This window comes from Lycium ferocissimum, chromosome 10, assembly GCF_029784015.1.
Source record: "Lycium ferocissimum isolate CSIRO_LF1 chromosome 10, AGI_CSIRO_Lferr_CH_V1, whole genome shotgun sequence".
NCBI classification, from domain to species: Eukaryota; Viridiplantae; Streptophyta; class Magnoliopsida; order Solanales; family Solanaceae; genus Lycium; species Lycium ferocissimum.
In genome coordinates, this window is record NC_081351.1 from 36284969 (window position 1) to 36299454 (window position 14486).

At 36.3% G+C, this 14486-nt stretch overlaps 1 protein-coding gene across 1 annotated transcript; it reads left to right on the forward strand.

Annotated features, from left to right (window-relative positions):
• Positions 1-1380: 1380 nt before the first annotated feature.
• Positions 1381-3951, forward strand: LOC132034850 (uncharacterized). Its single transcript, XM_059425197.1, has 4 exons — positions 1381-1707; positions 1819-1888; positions 2373-2933; positions 3380-3951. Exons 1-4 carry the CDS (start codon positions 1381-1383, stop codon positions 3949-3951), a joined length of 1530 nt encoding a protein of 509 aa, XP_059281180.1.
• The last annotated feature ends 10535 nt before the right edge of the window (positions 3952-14486 follow it).

Here is a 14486-nt window from a genome sequence, read left to right on the forward strand (position 1 = left end):
CAACATTAATATTCAATTCCAACGCATTCTAACATTAAATACACTTCTTTATATAATTCAACAACATTCATTATTTTCCATTCAACTACTCACATCCAAACCAATATCAGCGTTTATACCTTCGATTACTAATCCAAAACCATTCAAACAATATTCAAGAACGCTTTAAACAATTCACACAAATTTCCAAACAACCAAAACCATATCCCAACTCACCCGAAATTGTCTCCAAACCCGAAAACAACATAATCTACACCCTTCTTTTCTCAAATTCATGAATTACATTAACAACCCATACTTTAACAATGTCACTTCCCTAACCACAAAAATTACATAAAATTCACATTAACTTCCGAACCAACCCATAACCAACACAACATCGCTTTAAATCATTAAACTTGCATTTTTTTTTCCTCATAGACCCCATAACGACGACAACTAAAATACTAACGACAATTTGTTCATTCTCAACCACACAAAGGGACCATTTTCGGCCAACATCATACACACACACCAAGATGATTTTCATTCTTTTTTTTTTTCACACTACAACAATCAAAACATGCTAATTAGAATTAATACATTACTTCTAACACAACACACACTCTCACGGCCAACCACCACCTACACGGCCTCAACTCCAACATGGTTTCTATCATGAATTTCTTCCATTTTAGCATACTACAACACATATAAACCATTTATAACACATAAACACAAGATTAAACCCACCTTTCTTCAACTCTTCCTCTCGGCTAGGATGATGTTTTGCTACAACAAATGCTTTGCTCGCTTTACCAACTACTCCATGTTGACGAGGGCCTTTTAATTAGTAAGAAATCTAGGAGGGAATAATTTTTCTCAATCAAAAATTGGGACACCATTCTCGGCCGAACAAAGGGCCGAATGGTTCCCCTTGGCTCTCTCCATGGTTCTTGAAATTTCTAGGATGATCATATGTTGAAGATGATTAATGAATCATCTTTTATGAGCTTATATTATACACCCAAGTGTCCCATGGCCCACTAGTCATGTGCACGGCCACATGGTCATTTTTTCATGAACTCTTAGTTTCCAAAACTTCATTTTTGGCCCCAAATTTTCATGAAATGTCTAACTTTCCATAATTCACTTTTGACCCCAAATTTTTCTTATTCCAATTTTACCCTTAACATCCCATACCAATAAAAAGATGAATATGCAACTTATGCACCCTTAACAAATTAAAAAAAATTTACAACCTTATCCTTAACTTGTCGCAACCGACTTAGAATATTTCAATGTACAAAGTACGGGGTATAACAGTTTGGACTCAAGAACACCGGTGCAACATATCAACGGTTAGTGACCACGATGTTCAAAGATCAGCTAGGAAAAACGATGGAGGTATACATTGATGATATGGTTGTAAAGTTAGAAAGAGCTGAGGATCACTTGGTTAATTTAAAAGAAGTCTTTGCAATACTAAGGCAATTCAACATGAGGCTGAATCCCGAAAAATGCGCATTTGGCGTGTCTTCCGGAAAGTTCTTTGGATTCATGGTTTCAAAGCGAGGAATAAAGATAAATCCAGACCAGATAAAGGCAATCGAAAACATTATCGATGAACTCAACAGCAAAAAGGATGTGCAAAGTTTGACTGATCGGATAGCAGCATTATCTCGATTTATTTCAAGATCATCGGAGAGATGCCACAAATTCTTCACTGTACTGAAAAAACAGCAAGATTTTGAGTGGACACCAAAATGTAAACAAGCATTGTAAGAACTCAAAAGGTATTTGTCAAGTCCACCATTGCTGTCAAAACCAAACCCCCAGGAGAAGCTGTTTCTATACCTTGCCGTCTCAGAGGTATCGTCAAGCGCAGTTCTGGTACGAGAAGATGAAGGTAAACAGTCTCCGATTTATTATGTTCGTAAAATACTTTTAGATGCTGAAACCAGATATCCGCATTAAGAAAAATTGGCTCTAGCTTTAGTACATGCTACTAGAAAATTAAGGCATTATTTTTAAAGTCATCCAATTGCCGTGGTAACGACATTCCCTCTACGGAGTATTCTCCATAGGCCGGAGTTATCAGGTAGATTGGCTAAGTGGGCAATTGAACTTAGTAAATTTGATATTACTTATCAACCTAGAAATGCCATAAAATCACAAATTCTCACCGATTTTGTGGCGGATTTTAGTTCAAAATTAACTTTGGAAGCGGAAAAGGAAACCATCACAAATTCAGGGTCATCCTCCGGGATATGAACCCTATACATTGATGGGGCATCTAATGAAAGTGGGTCGGGATTAGGCTTAGTACTAAAAGTACCCAGCATGCCCAAAGATCCCTAACAATGAAGCCAAGTATAAGGGTGTTGTTGCAGGTTTAAAGCTTGCTTTGGAATACGGACCAGAAAGCATCAAGGTAAACTGTGATTCGCAATTGGTGGTTAACTGGGTGAATGAAACTTTCAGTATAAAAGAACCACAAATGCAGAAGTATCAAACACACATATCAGACCTCCTTGCAAGATTCAAAGACTGGAGGTTAGAGAAGGTTCCACGGGAAAGCAACGTCGTGGCCGATGGTTTAGCAAAATTGGCATCAACTGCTGATCCCGCAGAACCAGAGAGCAGAAGTGTGATCCATTTATTGCATCCAATTGGTTGTGAAATTGAAGTACGTGCAACGGGATCAGCATATGATTGGAGAAATGAGATACTTGATTATTTGCAACAAGGGACTCTACCCGCAGATAAGAAAGAAGCACGAAAATTACAAGTAAAAGCTGCTAGATATTGCCTGGTTTACGGAGAGCTATATCGGAGAACCTTTGGAGCGCCACTCGCCAAGTGTTTAGGCCCAACAGACACAGAACCCGTTATGCAACAAGTGCATAGTAGATATTGTGGAAATCACTCCGATGGGAGATCATTAGCCCGATGTTTGCTGCGTGCCGATTATTAATGGAACACAATAGCTAAAGATTCACAAAACTTTGTACTACGATGCAAAGAATGTCAAGCATATGCATCTGCAATACATCAGCCTGCGGAACCACTTCATTCAGTTATTACCCCATGGCCGTTCATGAAATGGGGACTCGACATCATGGGACCATTCCCCGAAGCCAAAGGTAAAATAAAATTCTTACTTGTTGCAACTGACTATTTTTCTAAGTGGGTTGAAGCAGGGGCATATGCAAAGGTTGGATAGGAGCAAGTTATTAATTTTCTCCGGAAAGACATCATATGCCGATTCGGAATTCCAAAGGAAATAAGCTGTGATAATGGGAAGCAATTTATTGGAGCGGAGATAACAAATTTTCTCCAAAATCTCGGGATCAAACGAATAACGTCTTCACCATATCATCCATCTGGCAATTGACAGGCAGAATCAACAAACAAAACGATACTCAGAGATTGAAAAGACAACTCGGCAATGCAAAAGAAAGTTGGCCAGATGTCTTTCCCGAAGTTCTTTGGTCTTATCGAGTTACGCACAAAACTAGTACTGGAGAAACACCTTTTTCACTAGTCTATGGAGCCGAGGCATTGGTACCAATTGAAGTAATGGAGCCAAGCATAAGATATGCACATGCAACAGATGCAGAAAACATGGAAGCAATGAAGGATGGACTTGATTTGTTGGAAGAACACCGAGAATTGGCTCTGATCAAGTTAACAACACAGAAACAACAAGTGGAAAGATACTATAACAATAAGGCCAAATTACGGCAAATTAAAATTAGAGACTTGGTCATGCGAATGATAACACCAGCCACCAAGATACCGAACGAAGGCAAACTAGGAGCAAATTGGAAAGGACTCTATAGGGTTATAGCTAATGCAGGGAAAAGGAACATTTCAATTAGAAACTTTGGATGGGAAGATTGTCTCCAACAACTACAACATAAGCAACTTAAAGCTCTTCCATTCCTGACATTTAGTTGCATTCGATAAACTGTACTCTTTTTCCCTTACCCGGGTTTTATCCTATTTGGGTTTTACCAGGAAGGTTTTTAACGAGGCTGTAAGTAGGATGTACGGGAAATGGACTACGGGCATCATTGTTTAGTTCTTCATACTTCATAACAAAACAATGGGGAACTATCACCAGGGACTGACAGTAGAGGCTATCGCCCCAGGAATGTACGGGAGAGGCCTCCGGGCTCGACTTATAAACTTATAATCATATTAGCAATAAAGTTGATTATTACATTATCTTTGTAAGTTTGTATTATGTATTCATGATTCCGATCATATTACTATTTACAATTAATTGTATTCATGATTCCGATCATATTACTATTTTCAATTGATTGTATTCATGATTCCGATCATACATACATATTACTATTTTTAATTGGTTGTATTCATGATTCCGATCATACATACTAATGCCAAAAGTTTCTGATTCCATTAGTTAATAACAATGGAATTTGACATACGACTTCTTTATCCAATAAGTCAAACTTCCCAAATTAAAATTACAAGTCTACTTACAAGGATTCTGATGTTAAAATTCTTAATCGGATTGATCACTCGCGAAAGGTTTTAATTAAAGAAAACTTCCAAGAGATTGTTTATAATAAAGGTAGAACATGAATAAAAGAAATTTTATTCAAAAAACAAAGCCTTACAAGGACACGAAGTACAAAATATTCAAACATGAGAAGAAGAAACTGTCGAAGAAGAGGGGAGAAGGGCATCTTTGGCAATTTGCACAGGAGTACTCTTGGGAACATCCCCGACATTTGAATCAATGTTTGGATCCTCCCCGATTACGGTATCCTCAGAAGCAAGAATTGATGCATCTCCGGATAACATATCCACTTCATCTGAGGTACCAACATCATCTTCCTCTTCACTCATTTCTTCTTCAGCCATAGATTCATCCTCCGCATCATATCCGAGGAATTCTCTGGCTTCTTTCATGTTCCGCTCAGCAACGGCGAGAGCCTGAGCATGATCAAAAGAAGAAGGGTTGAAAGTCTTCAAAAAATCATGACGAGCTTTGATAACAGCCCAACTAAGAATCTTTTGTTTTTCATCCTCAAAATCCTTCTCCATATTTTCAATTTTTTTGCTTGTACATGTTTTTCCATTCCAGGAGTTACTTTGAGTAGTCACGCAATTTTTTAGAACGACCCATAAACTCCGAGAATTTTTTATGATTTTCCGCCAAGGAAACACTTTTCTTATTGAGATCCCGATCTTTATCTGCCAACTCTTTTCGGAAATCATGGATATCATGTTTACTTTGATCTAGATCAATCAAAGCCTGTGCAAGCTCTCCAGAATCCTTGACATTCTTCAATTCCAAAGCATGAAAATTAGATTCAAGTTTGCTGAATTTGGTACTTCGATCCCACAATTTGTTTTGGAGATCAATTTGAAGATGATTCGATTCCACTAATTTTTGCTTCAGATCACCGACAACCAACTCTTCCTGCTTTGCTATGTGAAAAACTTCCGCTTTTTCTTTTTTAAGCTCATCAATTCGTTGCCAAAAATTCCTTTCTCTAGCCCGATGCGCCACTATCTCATCTTTGGCCCTGTCTAACTCCGACAACAGAAGAGTTGCGTTCCGCCTTGAAAATTTTCACTTCCTGAGCAAGTACGACACTCTCCTCACGAAGCTTTTGGATAAGTTTAGCCTCACCTTTAGAACGTTCAAGATTCCCACATAAAGATGTTTAAGCCGGAATCATAAGCCTGAGAGCGACCATTTCCATCTGATGAGTGGGCATATCTTTTAAAATCATATTCTCTTTGGGACCAATATAGTTATGAGCAAAACGGCTCATCACGTGAGGATTGGCCAAAAGATTATCCTCATCTGACAGTTCAAAAGAACGACTACGATTGACGGTGAGAGGAACGAAAGTCTTCATCCACATAGTGGCAGGATCATCTGCCTGAAGAAGTTGTGCTAGAGAATCAACCCCGTGCAAAGTGTTGCCTTCTTTCCAAACGCTTTTCCCTTTATCGACAACATTAAAGCGGGAAACGGGTTGAGCTGTATTATGAGGAATAGTATGGGTACTTGTTCCTCGCCTTTAAAAATGAGAAGTAGAAGAATCAGTGGGGATATTAGCAGCACTGGCATAAATGTTTTCAGTATCGACCAAATCCTCAACATCGGCTACAGCAGTTTCGCAAAAAGGAATCTCGACCTCAGCTTCATCAATAGTACCAGGAAGATAGGTCTCGGTTTTATCGGCAACAATTTTATCAGTGGTATCCGCCTCAGGAACCGCAGTGCCACCTTCATTATGGCACTCCGTAACAGCTGGTAAATTTTCCATCTCCTTCACCGGAGATTCATCTGAAATGATAACAATATCAGAAGAGGAGGGAAATCCAACCCCCCTGTGATGATGTAAAACTAAAGGAGAGTCTTCCTCAGAATTGACACTCTCATCAATTAGCCTGAATTTACTAGGCGTACCTCCTATCTTCTCGGCAACAACATCTGACGACTCCGCAAGAAGTTGCTTTTTCAATTTTTTCTTCTTCAAGGCAGGCTCGCCAACAGCTTGGAATCCTTAAATTGGCAATTAGCCCTCTTATTAGTGAGAGATCTTATTTTTTCCAACGCCGACTCATCATCACTCGGAAGAGTTAGTCGTTTCTTTACTATCACCTTTTGCGAAGGACTGAAGAAAAATAAAATGAATATAAGATAAACTCTTTCGCCATTACAAAGTAAGATATTTCTTCAAATATCTTTACCTCTGCCTTTCGTAGAAACTCCATCCGGTTTTGTCTCTTTAAGAGTATGAATACCCTTAGAAACGGCATACGCCCCCCCATGTACGAACACTCACCGAAGCTCGAATCACAGCTTCAGTAAACTCCCTTATGTTTGAAGGTTTAACCAATTTAGGATTAAAAGTTGTTGAACAAAGAACGAGCTTAAAGAGAAGAATTGAGGAAATAAAAAATCTTATCAAGGAAAATAATATTACCTCTCACATTCCATTTTTTCAGGAAGGTACCAGCATCCCCGTTCACCAGCTGAGTAGTGGAGATAAATACGAATTCGTTAAACCAATGCCAATCTTGACCATCTTCGGGATCATCGAACAATTTACTAGATCCCCGAGCTCTAAACATAATCATAGAGCCCCGGATAAAATGAATCGAATTCAAATATAAAATATGATCAAGAGTAATATCCACTCTGGCCAGACGAGCAACATGCTCGAGTAATTGAAACAGTCGCCAGACCCTGGTGTAATTTATGCCACACAAATATTCAAGCGACGGTAAAATTCTTCTATCAACGGCGGAAGAGGCAAAGAAAAGCCAATAGTAAAAGGGTAGATGTACACCGCCGAATCTCCAGGAAGATGAGCAGTTGCGGGCATATCCTTTCCTGGGACTACGATATCGAGATTGGGATTTGTCCAGTGACACCTTTCCCGGACAGAATCAAAAGACTCCTCATTAACTTGAGAAATAATTGAAGAAACAAAAACCATTCTTTCCCCATCCAACTCGGAAATATCTCGATTATCACCGTTTGGAAGAGCAATCTTTAGATCTGTAGTATGAGAAGGATTCTTTGGAATTACACTATCAACAGAAGGTAAATTCACATTAACCATATTAGTTTCATCATCACCAACATCAGAAGTTGATGAAGATGAAGGCCTGGGAACATCAGCGGCAGCAATAACATCACCCATAAATTTTTTAGGAGGCATTCTATCCTTAGGTTTTTCAGCGCCACGTGGGGGCGAAAGCGTCAACAATAACGGTCTTTTCTGATGAAATATTTTGAGAAGATGAAGGAGAAGATATGATTATCAAAGAAATTGAAGAAAAAGAGGCAAAGGAATTTGAAATTGAGAGTTTTTGAGCGAAAAATTTGAGATAATGAAAAGGTAAAATTTAAATTTTTGTAGAAAAGGTAAAATCGCCATCATTACCTTGGGAAACGGCGAGAAAATGAAGGGCACGGCAACGGCCACGTGGCCCACGTCTGACTTCATCATTTAATGCGAGTCTTTTCAACTTCTGTGATTGTGCCACGTACTCATCACGTCAGTGGGCCATGATCTGCCGTCAGGTACAACATTTCCTATTCCACGGAAAGAAGATTCAAATGTCTAATCAAGAGAAGATTGATGAAAATCGACAAGACGATTTCTCGGGAACATCTTTGTAATGAACCCGAAAAATTGAGGGACTATCTGTATGGGTCAAAAATGCATTTAACACGTGGATCAACATGTAGTAGACACGTGTTGACTTTTACAATGACGTAGATATATCAGATGGTAATGCCGAGTATAGCATTACGGAGAGACAGCTAATACCGAAGAACTGGTCAACGAAGAGAACATCAACGGAAACAACATACAAGACCTTCTTTACTATGCATGGAGTTAATGCAGTAATGACAAAACGGTTCATAACGGCCATAATCAAGGAATTAAATGACAATCATTAATTCAGTAATTAATGATTGCCGTTACTTACATACAACGGGAAGGGCACCAAATAGGATCATATACCTATAAATAGGATTTTCACTTGTATACCTGGGCATCCAATGCTGACTGAAAAAATATACTTCTACTGATTATTGTTTTGCTTATTCTCATCATTATTATTCTCTGATCATTAAGTTCTTACTCGTTCTTGGAAAGGAGGAAATTTATTACTACTGTTCATCACAATTGGCATAAGTCTACTTCTTCCTTTTATTTACTTAGTCTTTATCGATACATAATAATTTTGTTTGTGTTAATTATTTTATCTGTATCAAATTACTATCAACTGTGGTTAACCTTAGAATAAATTTAACTATTTGGGTAAAATACGAATTTTGACCCAAACATATTAAAAGAACCATTAAGAAATATGTTACGACCCTCGTTGCAATATCTATTTTTGCAGGATGACAAGCCCCTCTTTGACTTTCATATAGACCACATAAAAGGGGTTCTCCCCTTTCTATATATTTACGTAATAGTTACTACTATTGATGTACAGGTAGAGTTGTGTGGAACTCCTTTCACAAACTTCAAAAAATATTACTAGTAGAGATGCTGCAGTAGAAAATTTTGAAGCCCTTTTATAATACTTCCATCTATTGATTATTTAAAGATAAATCTTTGAATTTCTCCAGGCAAAGATTTCTAATCTTAAAAGTAGCAACTAGCTCCTTCTTAGAAGGCAATATATATAATGTCACTTCTTAATTTTGAATCACAAGGTAATTACCCCATCTTACCATAATGTCTTGGATTAACGGGTTGCTGGAATTCATAATTATTGCTTTTTGACAATGAACAATTGCTGATTCGTGCAACAAACAAAAGTAAATAGTATAAAGATATAGATGGTGCCCGCAGCTAAACCTAAGCGGTAGCCTTTTACAGGAATAAGCAAATCATTAGAAACTTTAATTATTGTTTAACTGTATGTAATTTTATAATTTCACTGTACTATGTATGAGTTAAAAGAATTTTAGGAAGCTACCAAAGGAGACAACCCATACTAAAAAAACAGAATCTTTAGTCATTATAAGTCAAATTAAAAAATGATTGAAAAGCAAATGAATTTTGAACCATGCATTTGATAGTTCACGAGAAAGAAGAACCTGGATTTGACAAAGTTGAATATAAGTTAAGCCTTCTTTTCATCACATGCTTAAGATACGAGCCCAAAAACCTGTTTTCCCTTTTGCACTGCGGTTAATTAGAAGGACGTCCTTTTAAACGAGGGATGGTGAAACCATATGAGAATATTGTGTGGATTTGGAAATAAGCAGGAGGAACCAAGGCACCTTATTATAAAAGCAATCAAAGCCACGGATGACAAATGGGGCGAGACACTAACACTATATCGATGTTCAATTATCAAAGCATTATAAATATTTGGTATCTTGCTCGAGAGAAAGGTTATATCTAGTACTGAATCAACAATTTGGATGATACGCCGCAGGTGTTTTTTTTCCAATCGTGGAATCCTAGAATTGGAAGTAGTAGGATTGATTCTCATAATAAAATAAATAATTATGTTGATATATTTTTACAGACATTATCAAATTCAAAATATATGTCCGATCGACGTTGAGGTAGCGGGTGAAATCTTATCCTGCATTGTTTTAAGCTGCTATGACCAGTCATATTCCGCCCTGTTTCGCTTTTTTTTTTTTTTCCCCTCTCTTTTTCCCGTAATTCACAAACTTGCTTTGTCCCGCTTAATTTTTTTATTTGCATGATTTAGCTAAACTAACGAGTTTAGAACAATAAGCTTTGTTAATTAGTTCCTTTTAACCCTCTTCCGTTTTCATTATTTTCAAGAAGAACAACAATTTACCCGTCGTTTCCAATTCCTCTACCCTGACATGTTTATGATTTGCCTCGTATAACCCTGTATGCACTTGTGGCTCCATTGTTATCCCTAATTAACGGAGAATAAACCATGCATGCCTTGGCAATGCCAATATTCGAACTAATTGAGCAAAATATAGTAGCGCGCAAAATTGTTACTTGTAATTGGAGAGGCAAATAAGGTTATTGTGAACTTTCTTGCTAAACATGACCGGAACTTACAATAACATAAAATTTTCTAATATTCGAAAATGTCAAGGATCAACACGAACTGTATTAAAAATGATTTAACTCAATGTCCTTTTAGATTTAGATCAAAATTCAAAAGATACAACTTGTAAAACCTAGGAGCTCCACTCTATATCTACCAAAGAGCGACCCTTGTGCATAACTTTCCGTAATTAACAAAAGTACTAATTCCCAATTTATTTCCTCTAAAAATTGTTGGTGTTTCGAGAGTGAACAAACATAATAAACAAGAATTTTAATAGCTCAGTTGATTGGCTACCTAAACTTTCACCTTATTGGTGAGGATTCGAATTCCCATCTTGTAATTCCCTCCCTCAGTTTTCCTTTCCCTACCCCATTTTGAAAAATAAAACATAATAAAATAATTAAACATCAAAAGGATAACAAAATGCATATAGTAACTCCATATCAAACAAACGTTAACGTCTTTGATTTTTGTACCACGTTCAGGATTGTGTCATAGCTTTAGGGGGTACATAAAAAGTGAAATCCAGATAAATAAAGTAACTAACGCCATATAACCTTTTCTAATTTCTTCTGCAGTATGCACCTTCCTAGCTAGCTCTCAGCTTTACCATGAAGAAAGCCAGCTTCTTATTCATTCATTTCTAGAAACTTTCAATTCCGTCATAATATATATATATTCTCTCTTTTCTGTTTTTCTTCTGAATAACAAGACCAACTTTCCAATGTTTTTGAAGTAAAAAGTTACTATTCAAATCTTGAATTTGACCATTTGACTGTAATTTTACTCGTCTTTTTTCAATTAAAAATGTTAAACTTGACCTATTCAGAAAATTGAGAGAGGCAATAGGGGTATATAGTTTTACTCCCATGTTTTAATATTGTTAGGTTTATTAACTGACGATCTTGGTAGAATAGAATATGTCATATCATTTATGTATTACGTAGTATATTATAATTACATTATATATACGATGAATAATGCACCTTAGACTAATTCCTGATCAGGCAAATAGATAAAGAATAACAAAGCTACTTCAAATTTATAATTTCGTCGGTTGAAATAATTTCATTTGGTATTTTCATTAAATATTTTGAACCCAGTTAGCCACTCCTTTTAATTATACTGATCATTCATGAGATTTCAACAAAAGCCTACTAACTAGTTGACAGACAATTAAGGTCTTCATATTTTCCTTTTGTTTTTAGGACACTTTTGTATCTTACTTGACCGACTCGGAAGATTTCTAACGACTTGGGATTCAACACGTAGATATCTGAAATTTTGTGCGTTTCAAATTTCAAGTTCATCCAACATATTTCAAAATCTCAAGTGGGTGAATTTAGGGGTGTTTATCCGTCTGTACAGTTCGTTTTTAACTAAATTTAGATTTAATATTTCGATTTTTTCCTGTTCAGGTTGATTCTTTTGGTTTGGTTTGGATTAATTGACTTTTGACTTTATTGGGCCTTCTCAACAAGGGCAAAAGTGCCCCGTCTCGGATAGTTCAAGGGTAACATTGGTCTTCTTTCATTATTTTGAAGCAACTGTTAGCAGGAGGGTTATTTGAGCTATTTGATAGATAGAGAGCATTTTTGAGCTAGTTGACTAACGCCGAGGGTATTTTTGAGCCAAAAACATAATAGAGGGTAAAATTAACCTATATTTCGAGTATTTCAGGAATATTTTTAGCTATTTTTCCTATACATAATTTTGACCTTTTACAACAACAATAACAATATATTAAATTTTATATGCATTATAATATTCCTACGAAGGGAGCCGGGTTTGCAGCCCTAGATCCACCGCAGTCCGGCGCTCTCATAATCCTTCAAGCATAAAACAAAAACAAAAATAACATTTTTCCTGGAAATTTTAAATACGAAAGTACACCAAACTCCGGTAGTACCGATATTCTGAATTTCTGCTTTTAAATTTATTCAATCATTTTGTGCTTAGCGTAACAAATTGACTTTTACGAGGATTTCATGTGAAAAGAGCTTCAATCATAGTAGTAAGTTTTTTCAAGAAGCAAAGGCAAAATTGGATTTTGAGAGGAAGTCGGCAGAATGTTTTGTTGTCTCAATTAAACTTCTAAGTTCAAAGAATAAAAAGACCAATTCTGCCTTTCTTTTCACTTCTTTAATTTACTTTTGTGGATATTTTGTGTGAATGAGGTTTGATTCCATAATTTTTTGGTTAGATTGTGATTTCGAAATGAAGGGACTTTTGTCCCCATATAGAAAGAAGGAAAGAAATAATTTGTTGATTATAAATAGCAACACACTTTTATTATCCCCTAAACAATGTTGAGAAGAAGGTTAGCTTGGCGCTGTCATTGCTATCTCGAATTCGGATTTGATCAACTGAATTGATTGATCAACTTATTTCTGGACCTACAAGAATTATTTTATTCAATAACTTTCAGTTCCAGAAAATTAAATTAAAATGTTTTCCTGCCTGTTTTTGTAACCATGTTATTTTGTTTAATAATTTCCTCCCCTCTTCTCTGTAATGTTTCAAACAAAAAGTAAGTGTGAAGTATTTGTAATTTTAATTGGCGCTATTACCGAACAATTTATTATGTTCTACCCCGGGAGGAATTAGTCCATAATCTTGGACAATAGTGAAGGGAGTCAATTTTTTTAATTAAGTTGTCAATTTTTCCAATTAAGTATTTGCAGTGCAATTTGTGGGCTCGAAAAATCATTTTCATTTAATTAACATTATGTTTTTTTTTCCCACCTGGTGTCTAGTACCCGTATTGGAGTCCGGCTATCCGGATTCACGCCACGTAGGGCCCATTTCTGGAGGAACCACTCCCTACAAAGGATTTTTTTCATCCACGTTGCCCCTCGAACACGACTTTTGGTTAAGAGAAAGAAAGAACCCCATCCACTGCACTATAACCCTTTAGTGGTATTTCTATTTATGTTTATACTTGTTTCGAATACAGAAAAATAACAACCTTCAACACCAGCTCCCCGTTGGTTTAGGGTTTCGGGTTTTCCATGTTAAAATCATTAAAATGGAGGAAAAGTTGAAGATAATATAAAGAAGAGAAAAATTGGACGTCAGGAGAAGGAGTGCATGCAGACTATCAAACAAATTTTATAGGTAATAGGTTTGATTGAACACTGCACAATGAGAGAGGGACCAGCTAGCCTAGCCGATTCTTTCTCGGGCTTCCCCCAACGCATTCTATTTCTATAGAGTCCAAGACTTTTGTAACCCCAAAATAAATTTTTGGAACCAAAATAACTCATTAAAAAAAAAAAAAAAAAACCTAAATAGGCTTCACGCACAAATTATGTGCGTAAAAGGACCAAAGTGTAATTTTTACACTAAAGTTCTTTTACGCACATAATCTATGCGTAAAAGAGGCAAATATATCGGGCCAGTCATCTTCCCCACTGGTCCCCCCAAATTCGAAAAAAAAAAATCAGCCATTAAAGGTCCCTTTCCGAGGTCCTACGCGATCAAAAACATCGTTTTCTTGTTGATTTCCAACCCAAAAGTGGATATCGTTTCCGTAATAAATTTCTTCGCAATAAAGCGGCCTATAATTCAATTCAAAAACTCAAAATCAAAGCTTCAATCTAGGTATTTCACTACGATTTTTCTATTAAATTATTAACCTAAGCATTATTATGTGGACAAAAAAATACTTTTACGCACTTTTTTTGTGCGTAAAAGGGCTGTTTTCAGCCCGTTTTTAATTTTTTTTCTTCATTTGTTGTTAATTGTTAATTTATTAACCTAAGCATTACTATTGTGTGAATATGGAAAAAAAAAATTACGCACTTTTTTGTGCGCAAAAGGGCTGTTTTCAGCCCGTATTTTCATTTTTTTAAATTTTTTTTGTTTAGTTGTTGTTAATTTGTTAATTGTTTATTAGTTGCTTATTTAGTATTTGGTAATTGTTAGAT

Coding starts and splice junctions, on each gene's coding strand:
- LOC132034850 (XM_059425197.1), top strand. CDS start 1,381: ATGGAGGTATACATTGATGATATGGTTGTAAAGTTAGAAAGAGCTGAG. Junction 1,708..1,818: donor GATGCCACAAATTCTTCACT/GTACTGAAAAAA, acceptor CCAAACCCCCAG/GAGAAGCTGTTTCTATACCT. Junction 1,889..2,372: donor TCTGGTACGAGAAGATGAAG/GTAAACAGTCTC, acceptor GTGTTGTTGCAG/GTTTAAAGCTTGCTTTGGAA.